General features: G+C 36.1%; 2 protein-coding genes and 1 non-coding gene across 3 annotated transcripts; 1 reads left to right on the top strand and 2 right to left on the bottom strand.

The window, feature by feature from the left end:
• Positions 1–95: 95 nt before the first annotated feature.
• LOC149393738 (uncharacterized) lies at positions 96–1,160 on the bottom strand. The gene has a single exon (XM_089618139.1). The coding sequence runs from the start codon at positions 1,158–1,160 to the stop codon at positions 96–98; it is 1,065 nt and encodes a 354-aa protein (XP_089474265.1).
• Positions 1,161–3,965: 2,805 nt separating this feature from the next.
• LOC149393737 (putative glutathione S-transferase) lies at positions 3,966–5,752 on the top strand. Its single transcript, XM_089617088.1, has 2 exons — positions 3,966–4,423; positions 5,216–5,752. The coding sequence occupies exons 1-2, from the start codon at positions 4,109–4,111 to the stop codon at positions 5,552–5,554; spliced, it is 654 nt and encodes a 217-aa protein (XP_089473214.1). The 5' UTR covers positions 3,966–4,108; the 3' UTR covers positions 5,555–5,752.
• Positions 5,753–6,115: 363 nt separating this feature from the next.
• LOC149393736 (U5 spliceosomal RNA) lies at positions 6,116–6,232 on the bottom strand. The gene has a single exon (XR_016299959.1). It is a non-coding gene; the product is annotated as a U5 spliceosomal RNA (small nuclear RNA).
• Between the last annotated feature and the right edge of the window lie 15,460 nt (positions 6,233–21,692).

The raw sequence follows: 21,692 nt of genomic DNA, 5'->3' as shown, positions 1-21,692 counted from the left end.
ATATTATACATATTTATATTTAAGTAACTAGGCAAAATATTGGACTTTGCTTCATTCCCAAGCATGGGAAAATTAAACATACATGCATCATTAATCTAGAAGTCTTCTGTGAAAGCAGCAGAATCAACAACAGTGTGCGCAAGATCACCATCGAAGTCGGAAGCATTAAGATGAGTGGAGTCATCTAAAGGTTCTTGGTCAATAAAGTTGACCTCTCTTTCTTTCCCCTTCAAGGATGCTTTATATAGATTGCACAAATGTTGAGGAACACGACAAAGTCTAGACCAGTGCCTTTTTGAGCCACATCTATGACAAACATCATCACTACCCTTGGAAGTACTTGAGTATTTTCCCTTTTTGTGGGGATAATCATGATTCTTTTCATCTTGCTGCTTCTTAAGATAATCTTTCGTGGTATTGTAAGAATGGTTATGATTATAACCACTTCGACCACGTCCGTATCCACGTCCGCGACCATGACCACGACCACGACCATGACCTCGACCTCGTCCTCGACCCGAAATATAGTTTCGTTGTTCAGGTTCTTCGGAGTTGACAGCGTTTACTTCAGGTAACGCTTTTGAACCTGTCGGACGGGATTGGTGATTCTTTATCAGCAATTCATTATTCTTCTCTGCGATTAGAAGACAAGTGATTAGTTCAGAATATTTCGTAAATCCTCGAACACGATATTGTTGTTGCAAGGTTACGTTCGATGCATGGAAAGTGGTGAATGTCTTTTCCAGCATGTCATGATCTGTCACTTGGTCTCCACAAAATCTCCGATGAGATACTATTCGGAACATCGCAGAGTAATATTCGCTGACTTTTTTGAAATCTTGGAATCGTAAAGCGTTCCATTGATCACGATATACTGGAAGCATGATCTCCCTTTGGTGAAAATATCTATCCCTCAACTCCTTCCAGAGTAAACTTGGATCTCTGGTGGTGAGGTATTCACTTTTAAGTCCCTCGTCAAGATGTCGACGAAGGAAAATTAAAGATTTTGCCTTGTCTATATTTGATGAGGTGTTTTCCTCAGAAATTGTTTCCAGTAAACCCAAAGATTCCAGATGCATTTCTACATCCACCTTCCAAGGCATGTAGTTTTGGCCTGCGATGTCTAGAGGACTGAAATCGAGCTTGACGAGATTTGCCATGATGATAACTATTATGAAATACAAAATTTCTTTGATTTATAATTAAATACATATAAGTCTACAAGAATTGTAAGGATTAAAAATAAATACATGAATCCAAACATTACTACAACGAAATAAAATTCATTCGGTGGAATTTCTATGGTAAAAATATAAGCATTAAACATAACAATAAATATGGCAATAAAGACTAGTAGTAAACGAGACATTTTTAGCTTGTACCGAAAAATAGTAGGAGAAGAGAAAAAATATGTAAGAGGTAGAAAATTTGAGATTTTTGTGTGGTTAAGAATGAGTTGAATAGATATGTATTTATAAGGTAAAATATAGCCTTTTATAGCCGTTATATTACCGTTGGGTATATATTAATTTTGTGGTAAAAATTATTGTATTTAAGCATAACAATGTGTGATAAACAATATGTATATGTACGAGTATTGAAATGATATAGCCAATCAAAGTAAAATATTAAGTAGAGCAGTTAAAATAAATTTGCAATTAATAGCATTTTTCTATAAGGTGGCAGAGCCTCCTGTATATAGAAAATTGATATTAATTACAAGTAAGATGTAGTTCACATCACTTTACTATAAGGAGGCAGAGCCTTCCATGTGTATAGTACTATGATGTTATACATTAACGAAGTTAAAATATTGTAAATCACATCATATTACCATAAGGTGGCAGAGCCTCCTCTGTATAGTAATCTGGTGTTATACAATAAATAATAGTTATACGAGATTTAGTGTTTAGAGTATTATGCCTCCGAATTGATCTTGACGAGAGTGATCGTGCTGATAACGTGTTATAAAACCAAAGGAATAACTTGAATCTAAAAACTCTTTAAATACTAATGAGATGAAAATTTAGAGGAGAAGATTATGGAGAGTAAATGAGAGAATGAAATTATGTGGGAACTTAGGGATGATTTTCCCTTCATGCTACTCATGTATTTATAGTGAAAATGTGTGTACATTAGTCAATAAATTAGTTGTAGGGTAATTAATTATTTACCCATATTTTTGACTTATGAGCATCTGTTCAATAAACTGAAAAAAACTCAAAATCCAAACTCAAACCTTAGGTGTTATGATTTCTTGCTTGACATTGCTTTGGAAATTTTTCTTAGGTGTTATGATTTTAGGTGATTTCAAGGCTATTTGTTTGGTTTATTGAAACTGTTGACAATCTGTTTAGTTTATTGATATTGTTGTGAATAAATTATTTAGTTATTTACATGGTCGTCAATATTCTATATGATTTATTGACATTGTCAACATTACGATTTGTTTCTTGGGGTTTTTTTTTTGGACAAAACTGTGAAAAAGAAAAATATGAGAATTCGTTTGAAGATTTATTGACATCATTGTCTTTTATTGACATCGATGTCAATAAAAAGACAACAATGCCAATAAATATTCAACAATTTCCAAAATTTTCAATTTTTTTTTTTTACAGTTTACTGACTTTCCAGAATTCTAAGAATCGTTCTTGAGCATGAAGTCACTGAAAAATCTAAAATCCTTCTTGGCTAAGGACGAGGGAGAGAGAAAGAGAGAGATGGAGAGAGAGAGAGAGAGGAATACGAGTGAGAGAAGAACACGAGAGAGAAGAGAGAGTGGGGATAAATAAAACAATAAAAAGTAAATACAAAAGTAAAGATAAAAGTCAAATGTTAAAATAAAACAAAAATAAAAAAGAAAAGAAAATAATAATTTATTGAGGGTATTTTTATACAAAAAAAATACAAAGTAGTAATAGTTTTGTATTAAATTAGGTATATTAGATTTTTGTCCTAAATTAATGTGAAAGTCATAGTTTAAGAATAATCCCAAAATGAATTACAGTTCATCTGATCATGATGATTACAAACAGGCCCAACCCACCTATTAGTGGTCACAAAAAGATATACGGTTATGTGAATATTTAATAAATTCTCGAATAGCTATAAACTGTAAATAAATGGATCAAGTGGAGTAGCTCCACTAGGGATGGCAACGGGTACGGGTAAGGCCGGGTACACCTATTCCGTTATCCGTACCCGCTATAATTTTTTACCCGTTACCCGGACCCGTTTACCCGGATTTTGAGACGGGCCGGGTAACGGGGATACCCGCCGGGTAAACGGGTTTAAAATGTCGGACCCGTTACCCGTTTACCCGGTTTAAAAAAAGAGTAGCGGGTCGGGTAGACCCGCTTACCCGTTTATAAAATAAAAATCCATCAACAATATAAAGTTTAAAAATAATATATCTTCTTTAGGTAAACATATGATTTATTATATTTTTAAAAACAATGTTTAAAATATATCATCTAATTAGGTAAACATATGATTTATTATATTTTTAAATATTTAAAAGTTAACGGGTCGGGTCCCGGGTAACCGGGTACGGGATGGCTATTCCGTTACCCGTACCCGGACCCGTTAAAACCTTAACGGGTATTACCCGTTTACCCAAAAAGAACGGGTATTACCCGACCCGAATAAATCGGGTAACGGGCCGGAACGCGGGTAACGGGCCGGAACGCGTGTAACGGGTCAAATTGCCATCCCTAAGCTCCACCTACACTAATTTGGGACAAATTTCCCCTTAAAAAAAATTTGTAATAATTTACAATAGTTTTAAAAAAAATGAACAATAAATTAGGATACTAGACTTTAACAGCTTGACCATCATTTGCTTGAGCAAGTTGAGAGGAGTGGGTGAAAAAGATCTCCTTGGGCGTGACATAAAAAAACTATCTACTACCTCATTTTATAACTATTTTAAATGTAGCAAAATTCAAACATCGATGCAAAATATCAAAGCCTCAAAAAGTCAATAATCAATAAACAATTTGGCTCAAATACCTAACCATAGATATATTGCATATAATTGAACACCATTGAGAGATACACAGCTCAAACTAGAAGATAGGGTACTAAACTTGCAAGGGTTCTCAAGAACATGAGCGAGGTAATAACTTTACATGGACTATGGGATAGTCCCTTCAGTTGTAGGGTTGTATGGGCTCTAAAGCTCAAGGGCATACGCTATAACTATGTAGAGGAAGACATGAAGACTAAGAAGAGCGAGTTGTTGCTACTCTACAACCCGGTCCACAAGAAGGTCCCTGTGCTTGTCCATGATGGAAAGCCAATCTGCGAGTCCATGATCATCGTCCAATACCTTGACGACACGTGGCCGGACAAGCCCTTGCTTCCAACCGACCCCTATGAGAGAGCTTTGGCTCGTTTTTGGGTCAAATACGCCGATGAAAAGGTACGTGGCTCTATTCAACTGAACCACTATATGTAATATTGTTTATATATTATAAGACCCTTTTATTCCCTAAAAAAAAAAAAAAATCCTTTATTTCTCTCTATTCATATGTTCCTAACATGACATGAGTTTATTAGGTAAATATTTAGATTTCTGAACTCAAGATACAGATTTGTGTAAATATCATGCATGATCCATATTGTGAAATTTGCTAAACCTCTAAGAATATGATTTGTGGGAGCGAAAGATATAACATGGCGGATAAATTAAGAATCAAGTATTTAAAATTAGAATATAATAAAATAGAAAAAATAAAGTGGATTTTTTATTTTCTAATAATCATTTGTTTATTGATTGGTGCAAATTAACATATGAGGGAAATGTTCGTTTTCTACAACAAATTACTATGATATCTATGAATTTAGTATAATATGTATGGAATTATTAATATCTTTGTGTATTTGAATATATGAGGGGGGAAAATGTTTACTTTAACAAAATCCCTTTCAAATTGGACAAAAAATCATACTTGGTAGGTCCCTTCATCTTATCATAACAAACACCACTTTGTACTATTATTGACAACTAATTAATCAAGTGTTTACGCATGGACTAGGATTTTAATTAATCGTATAACACTAGGAGTTAGTTGAACAAACTGCAATGATAATTATCCATCATCGCTAAGTAACCAAGTATTTACACTATATATAAGCACAAAAGCCCTAGGATACATCATTTTATTTTATTTAAGCATAATCATAAACTATTTGCTCGACGGAAAGTACACAGGGTCCGGTTGTTTGGGAAGTCTTCATGAAGGTGGGAGAGGAACAAGAGAAGGCGAAAGAAGAGTGTCCGAAAATGCTAAGAATCGTAGAAGAAGAAGCACTTGGTGACAAGAAGTTTTTCGGAGGAGACGAGATTGGGATTGTGGACATAGCCTTTGGATGGATGGCTCATTGGCTTGGAGTGATTGAAGAGGTGTTAGAGGTGAAACTACTTCAACCCCACCAATTCCCTCGCTTGCACGCTTGGATTCACAACTTCAAACAAGTCCCTTTGATCAAACAAAACTTGCCTAATAGGGATAACATGCTTGCCCATTTCAAGGCTTTGAGGCCAAAGTAGTTATTGGGGTTTGGAAAAATTTAAGTTTGTGTATCATGTTCCAGAGAATCATAACTCTATTATCAAGTTGGTTGAATTGTATTTCAAAAGTTTGCTCTATGGCACTATCTTTTATTACACTTAATTTTTTTTTTGGCAGTAAAAAAAGAATTAATGGTGTATATTTATCTTCTTTTACTCATTTTTTAGTTGTTGTATTAAAATTATAGTATAGTTTTTGCTTTGAAAATACCTGTTTGCCATATATTGACTTAATATAGTATGATCACACTTTTATTCAAACAAAAGTATGATGCTTGATTGTTAAATACACATGTTTTTTTTTAATTTTTTTTTTAATTTAAAGAGTATATTGGTGTAATCAAAACCGAATGTAAAATATATTATCATAAAGCCATAGTGCATTTAGCAAAAATTAACTACTACAAAACTTCCTATTTATATTAGATGCTGTTTCTTATAAATCTCACATAAACCAATAATTAACCATTTTCGCTAGGGTCTATTTATTAGCAAGTTTGTAACTACTAAAAATATAAACACTTCAGTTTGGATTTGTTGGGGCTTCAACAAAAATCCCCATTGAAAAAATTGGCGTACGCCATTAAATGCGACGAGCACACGGTATTCTTTAGTAAAAGGCGAAAGAATAGTTCGCTTTGTGCTCAACGCATGGCTTCGTGATTTTTGAAAGATGTTAACTCGTTACTTTATAGAAGTTCTGTCGCTTCTTCCATATATTTCTTCGATGTGGGAGTTTTTTTTATTTTGGTATCAGTAACTATGACGGTACACGCAATGCAAAGCAAACACATAATCAGGACACCAATACACGTTGCTGACCAGGCTTAGTTCTTGAGTAAATTACTGGCAAATTAAAACTTGGATGGACTATTGTTTAGGGTGTTATATTCAAATAACCAATTATAATGAATAGATTCATAAAATAGCTGAAATCTGATTTTACCTTTTTTTAACTTAAATAATAATTTCCGAGCAAAAAAAAAAAATTTCACCTCAAAACAAAAATTACAATAAAGGTCAATTTTCGTACCATTTCACACACTAATTCATTGGTTTTTAAATATTTTTTAACATTTCTATTTTCTCGATTTCTAAATACAACAAATATTCCAATTACATCTCTTAGTCTTAGGTTTCTAGCTATTCTTAATTTTTCAATATACAAAGACGAATTGGAGATTTTCCGGTGATGGTATTATAGTACTTAAGTGATGAGGACATGCCCCAAAAGGAGCCGCAAGCAAAATACCAAGTGCCGGAAGGACCCGTGACAAGAGCTCGAGCGAGGAGATTCAAGGAGGAGCTTAACAATCTGATCATCAAGCTCCAAGATGAAGAAGGGGACAAGCTCGCAAAGGAGAGGATTCAAGGAAGCCAAGAAACAACAATGAAGAACGTTATTTGGGCTGAATTGAATTAGTCAGACTATTCCTATTTTTCTATTTTCAGTTTATGTTATTTGGGCCAAGACATGTTATTTAAAACGCCCATAATGGTTTGTATTGGGCTGGTCCTTTGTTTTATGCTTATTAGTACTTAAATAAGGCTAAATGGGCTTATTAGGTTATGGGGCCCATGGAGCTGCGAATTTGACCTTTGTAAACTCTATAAATTAAGCCTTTAGGCTGAATGGAAGACACAATTCTGATTTTCGAGTTAAACACTTTTCTGTGAGGATTTTCATTCTCTCTTTGGTTCGTTTAGAACTATTCGAGTCTCTTACAAAGCGGTGCGTGTAGGAGTTCGAGCCCGACTCATCAGACGGCCATTCGCATCCGTCCGTGGCGTCATTCGATCCACCTTCGTTCCTAAAACGTAGACGATCCGTCGCTGTGCTATTGGGGTATCGGGTCTCGGGTCTCGGAGCTTAGTCGGCCGAGGTTCGTATCATTAAGTAAGATGGAAGCTCTCATTTTATTTTCTTCTTGACTTGAGTGAAAATGAGACATGATGATTTGGTGGAGAGAGAGAGAGAGAGATGAAAAATTAGTCCTGAGGTGTAAATTGGTCAAAATATTTATGAGATTTGGAGGTGAAATCCAAAATTTGGTGGCTTTCGAATTCATTGGGTTCGAACCTTGATTCTCTCCTCGCATGGGTTGTATTACCCCACCATTTATTTAGATGTCAAAGGGAGGTCCTCAACCCTCCAGGCTCAAGACCTTGTCGTTGTGGCGAGTCTCATGCAGTTTTAATAGTTAAAGGCATCTTCGCAATTTCTCATATTTGTTAATTCGTCATATTTTACTTTTAATGGTTCATGATGTGCTGATATGTTGTGTGTAGCCCCTTTGTTTATGAGTCTTCGAGCTGATGTGAGATGGTCGATGATGGTTTGCGTGGAATTGACTCGTGAGACATTCTTGGACTTGTACAATTATATACTCGGGTCGCTCGACATCTTCGTCATTATGTTCGGGATGAGGTTGTTGCACTTGATTCCATGTTTATATTGTCCTCGTGTGCTTCAAGCAATTTCTCCTATAGGAGAATTTTCACCGCGATGCACTTGACTTCACGTAGTTGCTAATGTAAATAAATCTAATTTTTTAGGCTTAAGATATAAAAAAAAGTGCTAACTTACTAGAGTAAGGGGAAGCCGTGCGATCGATAGCGAAGGGGGGCGTAGGTTCGTTGCTCTGATACCAACTGTGACAACCCGACTTTTCGGACCGTCTTACTTATCTTACTTTTTAAAACTTTAGAAAATTTGAGGTAATTTTTTTAAAAACATAACATAAAATATAAAGTTTGAAAACTCATGAAGTAAAAATAAATTTTCATTTAAAAACTTGGTGAACGAAAAAACTAAAAGATCGAAGTTGCATAATCGAAAATTAAAACAAAAAATATGATTGAAAATAATATCATAAATAAAATCATAACCTTTAACGGAATTGAAATGCATAACTTGCACCGTGAAAAATAAAACCTCGAGTTTTGATTATTTAAAACTGAAAGCAAAGCGGAAGTTTTTTATTTTCGTAAACGACAACTATAGACCAACCCCCTCGCTATCGCCGCCGCTGATCCACCCTCCTCATGTGTTCATATGTTGTTTACCTACAACAATGACGTATATACATAGAGTGAGCTGACACTCAGCGAGAATAACTATGACTCACAAAACATAAGTAATAAAAAAAATGCATGAACCTGTTATTAGTATTTTAAATTAAACCGTGACATGAGAAACCCTATTAAAAGTCTATCGTATTTTACTTCGGAGGTCCCCTAGAGTAGCCGTACCGATTTCAGTGTACACTTTAGAAACGAACCATGGGGCTGCGATCTCCCATAGAACGCTCCGTCACATACATAAACAAATGACGAACTCTCTATGTGAGCCTGTAATTCGACTCGAGAAATTTATCTAATTACCTCCGTAGTTCGAGGCGGTACGACTCTCTTGCTTACTTATCTTATAATTCATATTCATTACGTTAAATGCATGAACGACATACAATATAAGCATACATGATAACATACATAGAAGTAAAAGACGTGCTAACCGCAAGAGAACCGCCATCATAGATAGCATACTTAAAAAGTCACATATCGTCATATCATATCATATCAATACATTCCAAACAATCACACAGCAAAATCAGATAACACGCAAATAATTCAAATCAACATAACATTCAATTTATTTTTGAACTAATCCGTGTTGCAATGAAATTATTCTCACCTTTGTTTCGGAAAGTACGACCGTTGGTTGTGGACGGCTCGAGAAAGCTAAGCGGCTCGGAAGCTAATCGATGGAAAAGATTATCAAGCTTCTGTCGAAAAAGTTCTAAAGACAACTCAGGTTCTGGAAATATTGAATCTTTTTAAAAACAAAAACTGTTTTGGAATGATTCTGCGCACTATTTGGAATTTCTTCCAAATATATTCTACGTGCATCTGAAAATTGTAAATATATAGAACTAGGCCGTGTACAAAAATTAGGTCAAAAAGAATTTTTTAGGTACATAAACAAGACGTTTTGTTGTAAAAAGAATCAGGGCAAAAATAAGTCTGTGCACTGATCGTAATAAATTCATAAAATAAGATGGAAAACTCTAAAATCTCTAAATTTTTAACACACTTAAATAACATATGAAAGTATATTCTGTAAAAAAAATTAGATTAAAAAACCGTTTGTAGCTATTTTAAAACGTACGATTTTGACACTGCTTTAAACTGATTTATGAACAGGAAATATTAAACCTAAAACTTATGAATAACGAATTAAAAAGCATCTAAAAAATTATTAAGGGAGATTATGAACTGACCACGAAAATTCTTGACGAAGATGAAGAAAAAAAGAGCTATCACCTCCTTAGAATAAGTAGAAAAATAAAAAGAAAGGATGTATGTGGTGTTTAGGATTTCTCTTTTTTTTTGGTTGGAGGAAAAAAATGATAGAGATGAATGGGGGGAGAAAACTGAGAGGAAAACAATGTTAAAAAAAAAGAACAAAAATAATGAGGCCTAAAAGTATTTATAAGGCTTTTGGAAAAAGAAAACCCTAACAAAACCTAGGTATGCCTAGTCCTACTCTACATTAACAACAATTCGAATACAACCACAAAACACTCGGAAGAACCATTCAAAGAAAGATATATTACATTATATCTAATATATATAATATTTACATACACGCATATGTACAATTATATATTAATATGTATGTGAGAAAACCCTTTATTTGTTGATGTGTGTCACTATAGTATATAGCATGTATAATATATATTATAGCTAAGCTAAATCATATCTTCTACATTATGATATATATATATATATATATATATATATATGTTTATATATAGTCACGCATTTATATCACACGTACAAGTTATTCAAGGTACATATATATATTTATTTTCTTATACATATATTTATTTACATAACGTACAAACATATATATATATATATATATATATATATATATATATATATATATACACACACATTCATTTTAAAATAAGACTCATAATCTTAATATAATTTATGGTTTATAATATATATATATATATATATATATATATATCTTAATATTTTGAATTTAAAAACCCAAAGAAAAATAAAAAAGAACTTCTAATAACTAATAATTATTTTGGGGTTTGACAATCTCTCCTACTTATTGGAATTTTCGTCCCGAAAATTAACAAGAAGTCGAGAAAGAAAAATATAAACTCTTACTTTGACATACTAAAATTCTCTTAAAAGATCGGGATATCGTGTTTTCATGTCTTCTTCCAGCTCCCAAGTAGCTTCTTCTATCTTGTGATTCTGCCATAGCACTTTTACCAAAGGAATGATATTGTTCCTCAAAACTTTCTCTTCGCGATTGAGAATTTGGACAGGTTTCTCTTCATACGTCAAGTCTTCGTGAACTTCGATGGGCTATTGGATTAAGTCGTGCGTTGGGTCGGGTAGATACGTTTTGAGCATCGAGACATGAAACACATTATGCACCGATACTAAATCGGGATTGAGAGCTAGACGGGTAGGCTACCTTTCCGATTCTTTCTATGATCTCGAAAGGACCAATGTACCTCGGGCTCAATTTTCCCTTCTTGTCGAATCTCAACACACTCTTGAGAGTACTACCTTCAAGAACACAAAATCTTCTACTTGAAATTCCAGTGGTCGTCTTCTCTTATCGGCGTAGCTTTTCTGTCGGCTTTGTGCAGTTCCCATTCGATCATGAATTTTCTTCATAGCTTCTGTTGTGTCTCGGATAAACTCTGTCTTCTCAAGATTAATTTCTCCAGCTTTAAACCAGTAAATTGGAGATCGACACTTTCTTCCATAGAGAGCTTCATACGGTGTAACGCCGATTGAAGCTTGGTAGCTGTTGTTGTATAGGAATTCAATAAGTGGCAGCCTCTTACTCCAACTCCCACCAAAATCAATGACACATGCCCTTAGCACATCCTCTAGGGTCTGAATTGTCCTTTCGGATTGGCCATTTGTTTGAGGGTGAAAAGCGGTGCTAAACTTTAGTTGCGATCGCGTCGACTTTTGCACGCACCTCTAGAAATTAGAAGTGAAACGACCGTCATGATCTGAAATGATGGACAAAGGAACGCCATGCAATCTCACCATGTTATTAACGTATAACTCAGCCAACTTCTCCACGGAGTACGTGACTTCATCGGGATGAACCTAGCATACTTGGTCAAACGGTCCACCACTACCTAGATAGCATCATAACCCTCAACCGTCTTAGGTAATCCAACCACAAAATCCATTGTGAGTTGTTCCCACTTCCATTCAGGAACTTCGATTGGCTGTAATTCTCCAGCTGGTCGTTGATGTTCGATCTTCACTTTATGGCAGGTAAGATATTTACTGACAAATTTTGCAACGTCGCCCTTCATTCCATTCCACAAGAAATGTTCTCCGAGGCCTTGATACATCTTCGTGAACTTGGATGGACTGAATATGGTGTCTCATGTGCTTCGGTAAGAATTTGCCTTCGTAACTCATCTTCGTTGGGTACACAAATCCTTCAATCGAAAAAGAGTACATCATTCTCCGAAATGGAAAATTTTGATTCTTGGCTTTCCAAAACATCATCTTTCAACTTTGACATCTCCGGATCATGCGTTTGCGCTTCTTTGATCTTCTCGAAAAGATTTGACTGCAAGGTCATATTGGCTAATCCTCGTGTGACAATATCAACTCCTAAATTGTTGATTTCATGAGCGAGTTGAGGAGATAATGTTCGCATCATCGATAGCCTAGCCTCATCCTTCCTACTTAAGGCATCTGCTACCACGTTTGCCTTTCCGGGGTGGTAATTGTATACCACAGTCGTAGTCCTTAACCAATTCTAGCCACCTTCTTTGCCTCATGTTCAACTCGTTTTGAGTGAAAATATACTTTAATCTCTTATGATCGGTAAATATCTCACACCGAACACCATACAAGTAGTGTCTCCAAATCTTGAGGGCAAAAACCACTGCGGCTAACTCCAAATCATGAGTAGGATAATTCATCTTGTGATTTTTAAGTTGTCGTGACGCATAAGCCACTACTTTGCCATTTTGTATTAACACAGCACCAATTCCTGTCTTTGATGCATCGCTGTAGTTAGACAAAAGTTCTCCACTTTCATGAACGATAAGTATTGGCGCGCCGGTGAGTCTCCTCTTCAACTCGTGAAAACTCTCTTCACACTTCTCGGTCAACTCATACTTCTTATCTTTCTTCATGAGGGCGGTGAGTGGAGCAGCTGATGTAGAAAACCCTTCAACAAATCTTCTATAGTAGCCTGCTAAATCGAGAAAACTCATGATCTCTGTCACACTTCGAGGCGGTTTCCAATCATTAACAGATTGTGTCTTGGAAGGGTCAACAAAGATCCCATCCTTAGAAACCACGTGACCAAGAAAATGTACCTTATCCAGCCAAAACTCATACTTTGAGAACTTGGCATATAACTGATGTCTTCTTAATGTCTGTACTGCAACTCGCTGGTGCTCTTCGTGATATTTGACACTCTTAGAGTAAATCAGTATGTCATCAATGAAGAAAGTTACAAATTTATCCAAGACGTCGCTAAAGATCCTATTCATCATATCCATGAATGCTGCTGGGGCATTAGTGAGTCCAAAAGGCATGACCTTGAACTCGTAATGACCGTAGCGGGTGTGAAAAGCAGTCTTTGGAATGTTGTCCTCTTTGACTCGTAATTGATGATAGCTGGATCGCAAGTCAATCTTCGAGAATATCTTTGCTCTCTTGAGTTGGTCAAACAAGTCATCGATCCTAGGAAGCGGATACTTGTTCTTGACGGTAACCTTGTTAAGCTCTCTGTAGTCGATGCACATGCGGAAATATCCATCATTCTTCTTCACGAATAAACAGATGCTCCTCATGGTGAATGACTTGGGCAAACGAATCCTTTATCCAACAACTATTGAAGTTGTGTTTGTAGTTCCTTGAGTTTGGTTGGTGCCATTCGGTAGGGGGCCTTAGAGATCTGTCACGTATCAGGTAGTAGTTCAATCCCAAAAGAAATCTCACACTCTAGAGCTAAGCCTGGTAATTCTTTAGGAAAAACATCTACATAATCCATCACCACTGGCACGTCGTTAGGAGTTGCTTCTACATCCTTAGTCTTGTCCACTACCGACGCTAGGAATCCATAACACCCTTTACTCATCAATCTTCTAGCTTGTAACGCTGACACCAACATCTTTGATTTCTTGAGTGGCCTTCCTTCAAAGGTGAACCCTCTTCCCTTCCGGCACTCTCCAGGATGCATCTTCCCACAAGTCTTGCATATTGGAAAGGTCGTTCCCTCTACCTTGACCTTGTTGTTGGCGTTACCACTACTTCCAGGATGGTTTCTCTTCTTTCTATTCCCATTCCATTGGGGTTGTACCTTGAAGCCTTGAATGTTATGATTAGGCTGGTGATTTCTTGATTGGTTTGGCTTTCTGTTGCCGGGTCCTCTGTTTTGACCTTTCTCCTCTTTTCGAGCCTTGTAATATTGGGCTCGTTCCTCTTTCACTTGGATCAAGTGGTACTCAGCTCGCATGGCACGTTCGAGGCAGTCGGCCACTGTGGTAGGTGGCTGACTTCCACTATCAAAGGCTAAGGTCAATTCCGGTCGGAACACTCCCATCATCCTCCTAACTCTTTTGGTCTCTATTGGAACCAAGTGAGGACACAGTCTGGCCAATTGGTTGAACTTACTAACAGCTTCAGTTACAATCATCGTCCCTTGCTTCAGCCCGCAAACTCTTTTGCTAAGTATTCATCGCTCGCATGTTGAAATACTTACTGTTGAAATCCTCAATGAAGTTCTCCCAAGACATAACGTGTGTGTCTCTTCTAGCTGCTACTATCTCCCACTAGTATTGTGCATCTTTCTTCAGAAAAAAGATGCGCATATGACCTTCTCAAATTCTAAGATATTCATGAAGTTGAAGATCTTCTTCATCTCTGACATCAACTCATCAGCCACTAAAGGATCAGCCGATCATTCAAAATCTGGAGCTCTCATCCTCTTGAACCTTTCGAAAAGATCATCAGTCACAATAACTTGGCTCATCTAAGGTACATTCTGGGGAGGTGTTGATGGTGCTTATTGATCCTCTTCCACATTTCCATTCACTTGGGGAAGATGCTCATCAACTCTTGTATCTCCACTTCTTGGGCTTCGATACGTTGCAGCAATGTAGTAACAAGTACCGCAAGATCTGGCTGGGCTGCTGGCTGAGGTCCGGGGGCTGGACCGTTGGGATTCTCTGCTGCTCCCTGTTGTTCAGGAAACGGAGCGGCATGATGAACATCTTGCATTGGGACATCAGTGGCAACACTGCCTCTTCCGCTACCTCGGCCTCGTGGCCTTCCTCTACCTCACCCACGAGAAGCTTGAACGTACGTTTACCATATAAGAAAAAAAAAACGATTAAGATATAAAAAAAAGTGATAACTTACTAGAGTAGGTGGAAGCCGTGCGATCGATAGCGAAGAGGGGCGTAGATTCGTTGCTCTGATACCAACTGTGACAACCCGATTTTTCGGACCGTCTTACTTATCTTACTTTTTATAACTTTAGAAAATTTGCGGTAATTTTTTTTAAAACATAAATTAAAATATAAAGTTTGAAAACTCATGAACTAAAAATAAATTTTCATTTAAAAACTTGGTGAACGAAAAAACAAAAAAATCGAAGTTGCATAATCGAAAATTAAAACAAAAAATATGATTGAAAACAATATCATAAATAAAATCATAACCTTTAACAGAATTGAAATGCATAACTTACACCATGAAAAATAAAACATTGGGTTTGGATTATTTAAAAACTGAAAGCAAAGCGGAAGTCTTTTATTTTCGTAAACGACAACCATAACTCAATCATCTCGCTATCGCCGCTGCTGATCCACCCTCCTCATGTGTTCATATGTTGTTTACCTACAACAAGGACGTATATACATAGAGTGAGCTGGCACTCAACGAGAATAAATATGACTCGAAACATAAGTAATAAAAAATGCATGAACTGGTTATTAGTATTTTAAATTAAACCTTGACATGAGAAACCCTAATAAAGTCTATCATATTTTACTTCGGAGGTCCCCTAGAGTAGCCGTACCGATTTCAGTGTACACTTTGGAAACGAACCATGGGGCTGCGATCTCCCATAAAATGCTCCGTTACATACATAAACAAATGACGAACTCTCTATGTAAGCCTGTAATTCGACTCGAGAAATTTCTCTAATTACCTCCGTAGTTCGAGGCGGTACGACTCTCTTGCTTACTTATCTTATAATTCATATTCATTACATTAAATGCATGAACGGATACAATATAAGCATACATGATAACATACATAGATGTAAAAGACGTGCTAACCACAAGAGAACCGCCTTCATAGATAGCATACTTAAAAAGTCACATATCGTCATATCATATCATATCAACACATTCCAAATAATCACACAGTAAAATCACATAACACGCAAATAATTCAGATCACATAACATTCAATTTATTTTTGAACTAATCCGTGTTACAGTGAGATTATTCTCACCTTTGTTTCGGAAAGTACGACCGTTGGTCGTGGACGGCTCGAGAAAGCTAAGCGGCTCGGAACCTAATCGATGGAAAAGATTATCAAGCTTCTGTCGAAGAAGTTCTAAAGACAACTCATGTTCTGAAAAGTTCTGAATTTCGGCTAAAGGTGTAAAATTACGAAAATACCCTTAGGGTTGATCAAATAAATTTTTGAAAAATAAATCTATAAAAATTACTGAAAAAGAAAAATAATATTTGGAAAACTTCTTACTTCAGATGCACACACAAAATATTCTCAGATTATTTAATAAAAAATAAAAGTAAAAGGAAGCAATATTGAATCTTTTTAAAAACAAAAACTGTTTTGGCACGATTCTGCGCACTGTTTGGAATTTTTTCCAAAATATATTTTGCGTGCATCCAAAAATTCTAAATATATAGAACTAGGTCGTGTACAAAAATTAGGTCAAAAAGAATTTTTTAGGTATATAAACAAGACGTGTTGTTGTAAAAAGAATCAGAGCGAAAACAAGTCTGTGCACTGATCGTAATAAATTCATAAAATAATATTGAACACTCTAAAAATTCTTAATTTTGAACACAATTAAATAACATATGAAAGTATACTCTGTAAAAAAATTAGATTAAAAAACCATTTGTAGCTATTTTAAAACGTACGATTTTGACAGGAAATATTAAACTTAAAACTTATGGAAACAAATTAAAACGCATCTAAAAAAATTATTAAGGGAGAGTATGAACTGACTACGAAAATTCTTGATGAAGATGAAGAAAAAGGGAGCTATCATCTCCTTAAAATAAGTAGAAAAATAAAAAGAAAGGATGTATGTGGTATTCAGGGTTTCTCTTTTGTTTGGTTGGAGGAAAAAAATGGTAGAGATGAATGGGGAGAGAAAACTGAGAGGAAAACAACGTGAAAAGAAAAGAGAACAAAAATAATGAGGTCTAAAAGTATTTCTAAGGCTTTTGAAAAAAAGAAAACCCTAACAAAACTTAGGTATGCCTAGTCCTACTCTACAGTAACAACAATTCGAATACAGCCATAAAACACTCAGAAGAACCATTCAAAGAAATATATATTACGTTATATCTAATATATATATATATATATATAATATTTACATACACGCATATGTACAATTATATATCAATATGTATGTGAGAAAACCCTTTATTTGTTGACGTGTGTCACTATAACATATAGCATGTATAATATGTATTATAGCTAGGCTAAATAATATCTTCTACAGTATGATATATATATATATATATATATATATATATATATATAGTCACGCATTTATATCACACATACAAGTTATTCAAGGCATATATATATTTATTTACTTATATATATATATATCTATTTCGGTAATGATTTATGACACGAACTCACGACTCTCACGATTACCCAACAAAGCAATAAAGCCTAAAAATTGCTTAAAATTGTTCCACTTGTCACGAATTGTGTGGATCGTTCAAATTCGGACTCGTGACAAATAGCAGTGCTCTATCTATTTACATAACGTACAAACATATATATATATATATATATATATATATATACACACACAGAGACATTTATTTTAAAATAAGACTATAATTTATTGTTTAAAATATATATATATATATATATATATCTTAATATTTTGAATTTAAAAACCCAAAGAAAAATAAAAAAGAACTAAAAACCCAAAGAAAAATAAAAAAGAACTTCTAATAACTAATAATTATTTTGGGGTTTGACACGACCCTCGACCCCAAAGGCCAAAATGAGTGAACTCCAACTCTAAGATTTCACAAACGTGTAAAAAAAAAAAATTTGAAATGCGAAAAACGAAAAATAATAATGATTAAAGAGAATTCCTCAATAGACAAAGGAGAAGGGTTATGCCAGGGGTCAAGATGTTCTTCACCTGCAATCTTCTTCGCCTCCATCATTCTCTTCTCTTTTTCCACAGACCATTGCAAACAACAATTTCTCGACCTCGAATATGCTATAGAGGCATCTCCGATAATCCTTTCACCTCCTAATGTTTTATATATATTCTTTCTTTTATTTTGTTTTATTCTTTGTTTTTTTATTTGTTTTATGTTTTTTTATTATTTGTTTTATTATTTTTTTTCTTTTATTTAATCACATAAAAAATAGAAATAAGGAATTATATTACCGTTAAATCTGCATCGTCGATTTTAGACGGCATGGGTTCACTAGTAAAAAGTAAAGCATCAGGTGCGACATTTTTCGCACCTGAAAGTGCAAAAGTCGCACCTGATGATACTTTCCGGTGCGATTTTAGATGCGACAAAGTCGCATCTGAAAGTCCGCACCTGATGATATTAGGTGCGACTTTCCGCACCTGAAAGTCATCACTATGAGGTGCGACATTTTAGGTGCGACTAGTCGCATCTGATGCTCTTTATGTTTTAAAAAAAAATTAATATGCTGATTTTATTAATTTTTATTCTAAATTTAATTATATAATAATTATTTCACCTTTTTCAGTTACAAAGACATAACTTTATAGTCGAACTCAATTTTTAATACATAACTAGGATAAGAATACTAAATAATTACGTGAATAATCAACGAGTTTAATAATGATAACATATATAATAATAATAATGTGTTAATTTGAAACACTCGTACATAATAATAATAATTTTAAACGACTCATATATACAACTTGATGAACGCTTGTAATTAGTTCGAGTCGAAACCCGAAACAAAACCCGACTCGCTCTAACTTAATCGAAGACTCCTCAAGTCCCCGAATCGAGGCCAGAACCTTCAAGGTTTGTGCCGTCCCGCTGCCGAAACAGCAGCGTCCTCGTAGCCCCCACAGCGCATACTGGCACCTCCTTCTCGACGAACTAAAGCTTACCAAAGCCACTCCTATAATTTCAACATCACAAACAGTCAAAATGAATCTCATATCCAAAACAATTCTCACGGCCAAGTAAACACCCGACCAAAACAGGTCACACAGACATAAACAACCACACGGCCAAACATCAGCAACATCACAAACTCATTTCAGCCAAGACCAAACCAAAGCAATCAGCCAAAAATCATCATAAAATCCCTAACGAACACAAACCACCAAGCAACTCAAGATTATTTCAGATTCAACATAAACACATCCAAACACACGCACAACCAGAACCATTTCACACGGCCAAGACAAATTCAAACTCAAGCTAGCTCAAAATCATAAACCAATAATCTCAACTATCAGAATCATCACTGAATCAACCTCAGAATCATTAAATTCGGAAATCCCAATTCCAGCATAATTTCAATCCGAGAATCATCAAAGCACGTCCAAAAACCAAAACCCCCAATTCATGAACCCTAATACCTAATTTTCGGCCAAACAAATCAAGAGAAAAATCTAACCAATGATTTCAATCTACAAACTCAAGTACTAATCATCACAAACAAGCTCAAGCAATCATCCACAACCAACAATTTCACGAAATCAAACAAGAAAATCAAAAATACCAAATTTGAATTCCAATCCCTAGATCTCAAAATCCATTTCGGGTAAGAGAAATTCTCACCTTTATGGCTGTGAAATCAACCCACTGGTGCTCTCAGCCTCGTTTTCCGGCGTCTCCTCTCGGTCCGGCATCCTCCGCGGCTCACGACGTCCTCGTCTTCTCGGCGGAGACGCGCGCGCAAGGTGGCTTCGGGTCTCGGTGGCTGTTGGCCGAGCTTCTCTTCGCGAGCCCAACTTCGTCTCACTCTCTCGTTCTCTTCCTCCCTCTCGCTTCTCTCGATTCTCTCTATCTCATTTCCCTCTTCCTTCTTTTCTTTCTTTCCTTTCCTTTCTTTCGTTTCCTTTTTTATTCTTTCTTTTCTTCTTCTCCAGGTTGTCGGCCAAGGGATATACATCACTTAAATTCACTCATTTTAAAACTGAATGAAAAAATGAGGGGGAGAATTGGCCCGCTTAAAATTTTAAACAATCAGGTGCGACTTTATCGCACCTGAAAGTTTTTTTAACTATCTGGTGCGAAAAGTCGCACCTGATACTCAAAAGAAAAAACAATTTTAGCGAAATTTTTTGGACTTCTGGTTGACAATCTGATGCAACTAGTCGCACCCGAAAGTCATTTAGATGCGACTTTTAGGTATGACTAGTCGCATCTGATAGTCATGCGCATCAGAAAACCAAATTTGTAGTAGTTGTTTAATCCCTCGAAATAGTGATTTATAAAGTATGTTACACCATTATTTTCACAAGGTATAATTAAACCCCGAGAGAAAAAAAACGACACATTAAACCCATGCACAAGACCCAAGCCCACAAGCAAAGTGCTGAAGTCAAACTCTAAAAATAATGTTCACGAAACGACTTAAGACCATGTCAACGAGACAATCCACGATTAATGTCTCGAGATCACTGTGGCAAGTCCTCTTTCTAGTTCACGAGACAACTCGAGAGTCAACGCGATGACTCGAGATCAAGTCTAATAAGATGTCTCTGAAGATCACAAATCGAATTCACAAGTCCTTACGATGACTCAAAATCAAGTTCACAAACTCACGCGCCAAGCTTCAAATCAACACTCATAAGCTGTCTCTCAAACGAGCTCTCAAAAGAGACTCTCAAAGCATGTTTTCAAGCTAGATTCCTTAACAAATCTTCAAGACAAAGACACAAACATGATCACCCGGTCCACCAAAGATAATGACCACTCGGCCGACCAAAAAAAAAAAGACAACCCGGCTGGCCAAAGAAAATGACCACCCGACCAGCCAAAGAAAATGACCACCCGGCCAACCAAAGAAAATGGCCACCTGACTAGCCAAAAAATGAAGACCACCACGCCGACCACCCAACCGTCTTCACTCGGACAAGACCACCTGGCCAATTCCACATCTCAGCAAAGACCACTCGGTTGTTTCCACAACCCGACCAAGGACCTCCTATTAAACCCCTTGGTTCCTATAGATACCCTATCAGCTCACCACAAGGTAAGCTCTCCCAACTTGTGAAAACTCTACCAAAATCACACCAAGACTCTTTCTCTCTCTCTCTCTCTCTCTCTAGAAAACATAGAGACGAGCATAAATCGATCACCAAAACCACAATACAACACAACTAATAGTGAGCGTCGGAGCGCAAATCGAGGAAAAATCCTTCGTGTCCCTCTAGATTCACGTTTTCTTGTGCTTAGGTGAAGGTGCGAGGATTTGAAGACCCGACAAGAAACACGAAGGACTTGAAGATCCAAGAATGACGATGAACACGAAGAACACGATGACCTGAAGACTGAAGATGAGATCAAAGGGTTGAAGGCGAATATTTAATAGAGATTAAGGGTTGAAGACGATGATTCGGAAGCGGTTTCATGGGTTGAGGCAAGGTTTTGGATAGATATTCAAAGGGTTGAAGACTCAAAGAAGCAAAGACTCAAGAATTCGACGAAGAACGCGAAGAATATGAAGAATGCGAAAGATCCCAAGACCCAGAAAATCTAAGATTCGAAGAACACAACGAACGTGACGAGAATGGCGAGCATGACAAAAGCGAGAAGCATTAAGGGGAATCATT

Source organism: Urtica dioica, chromosome 6, assembly GCF_054948205.1.
Source record: "Urtica dioica subsp. dioica isolate 48M chromosome 6, U.dioica_male_clone48M_v1_H2, whole genome shotgun sequence".
In the NCBI taxonomy this organism is placed as follows: domain Eukaryota; kingdom Viridiplantae; phylum Streptophyta; class Magnoliopsida; order Rosales; family Urticaceae; genus Urtica; species Urtica dioica.
Note: the sequence above shows the minus strand (reverse complement) of the source record. Positions and strands in the feature narration are given on the sequence as shown.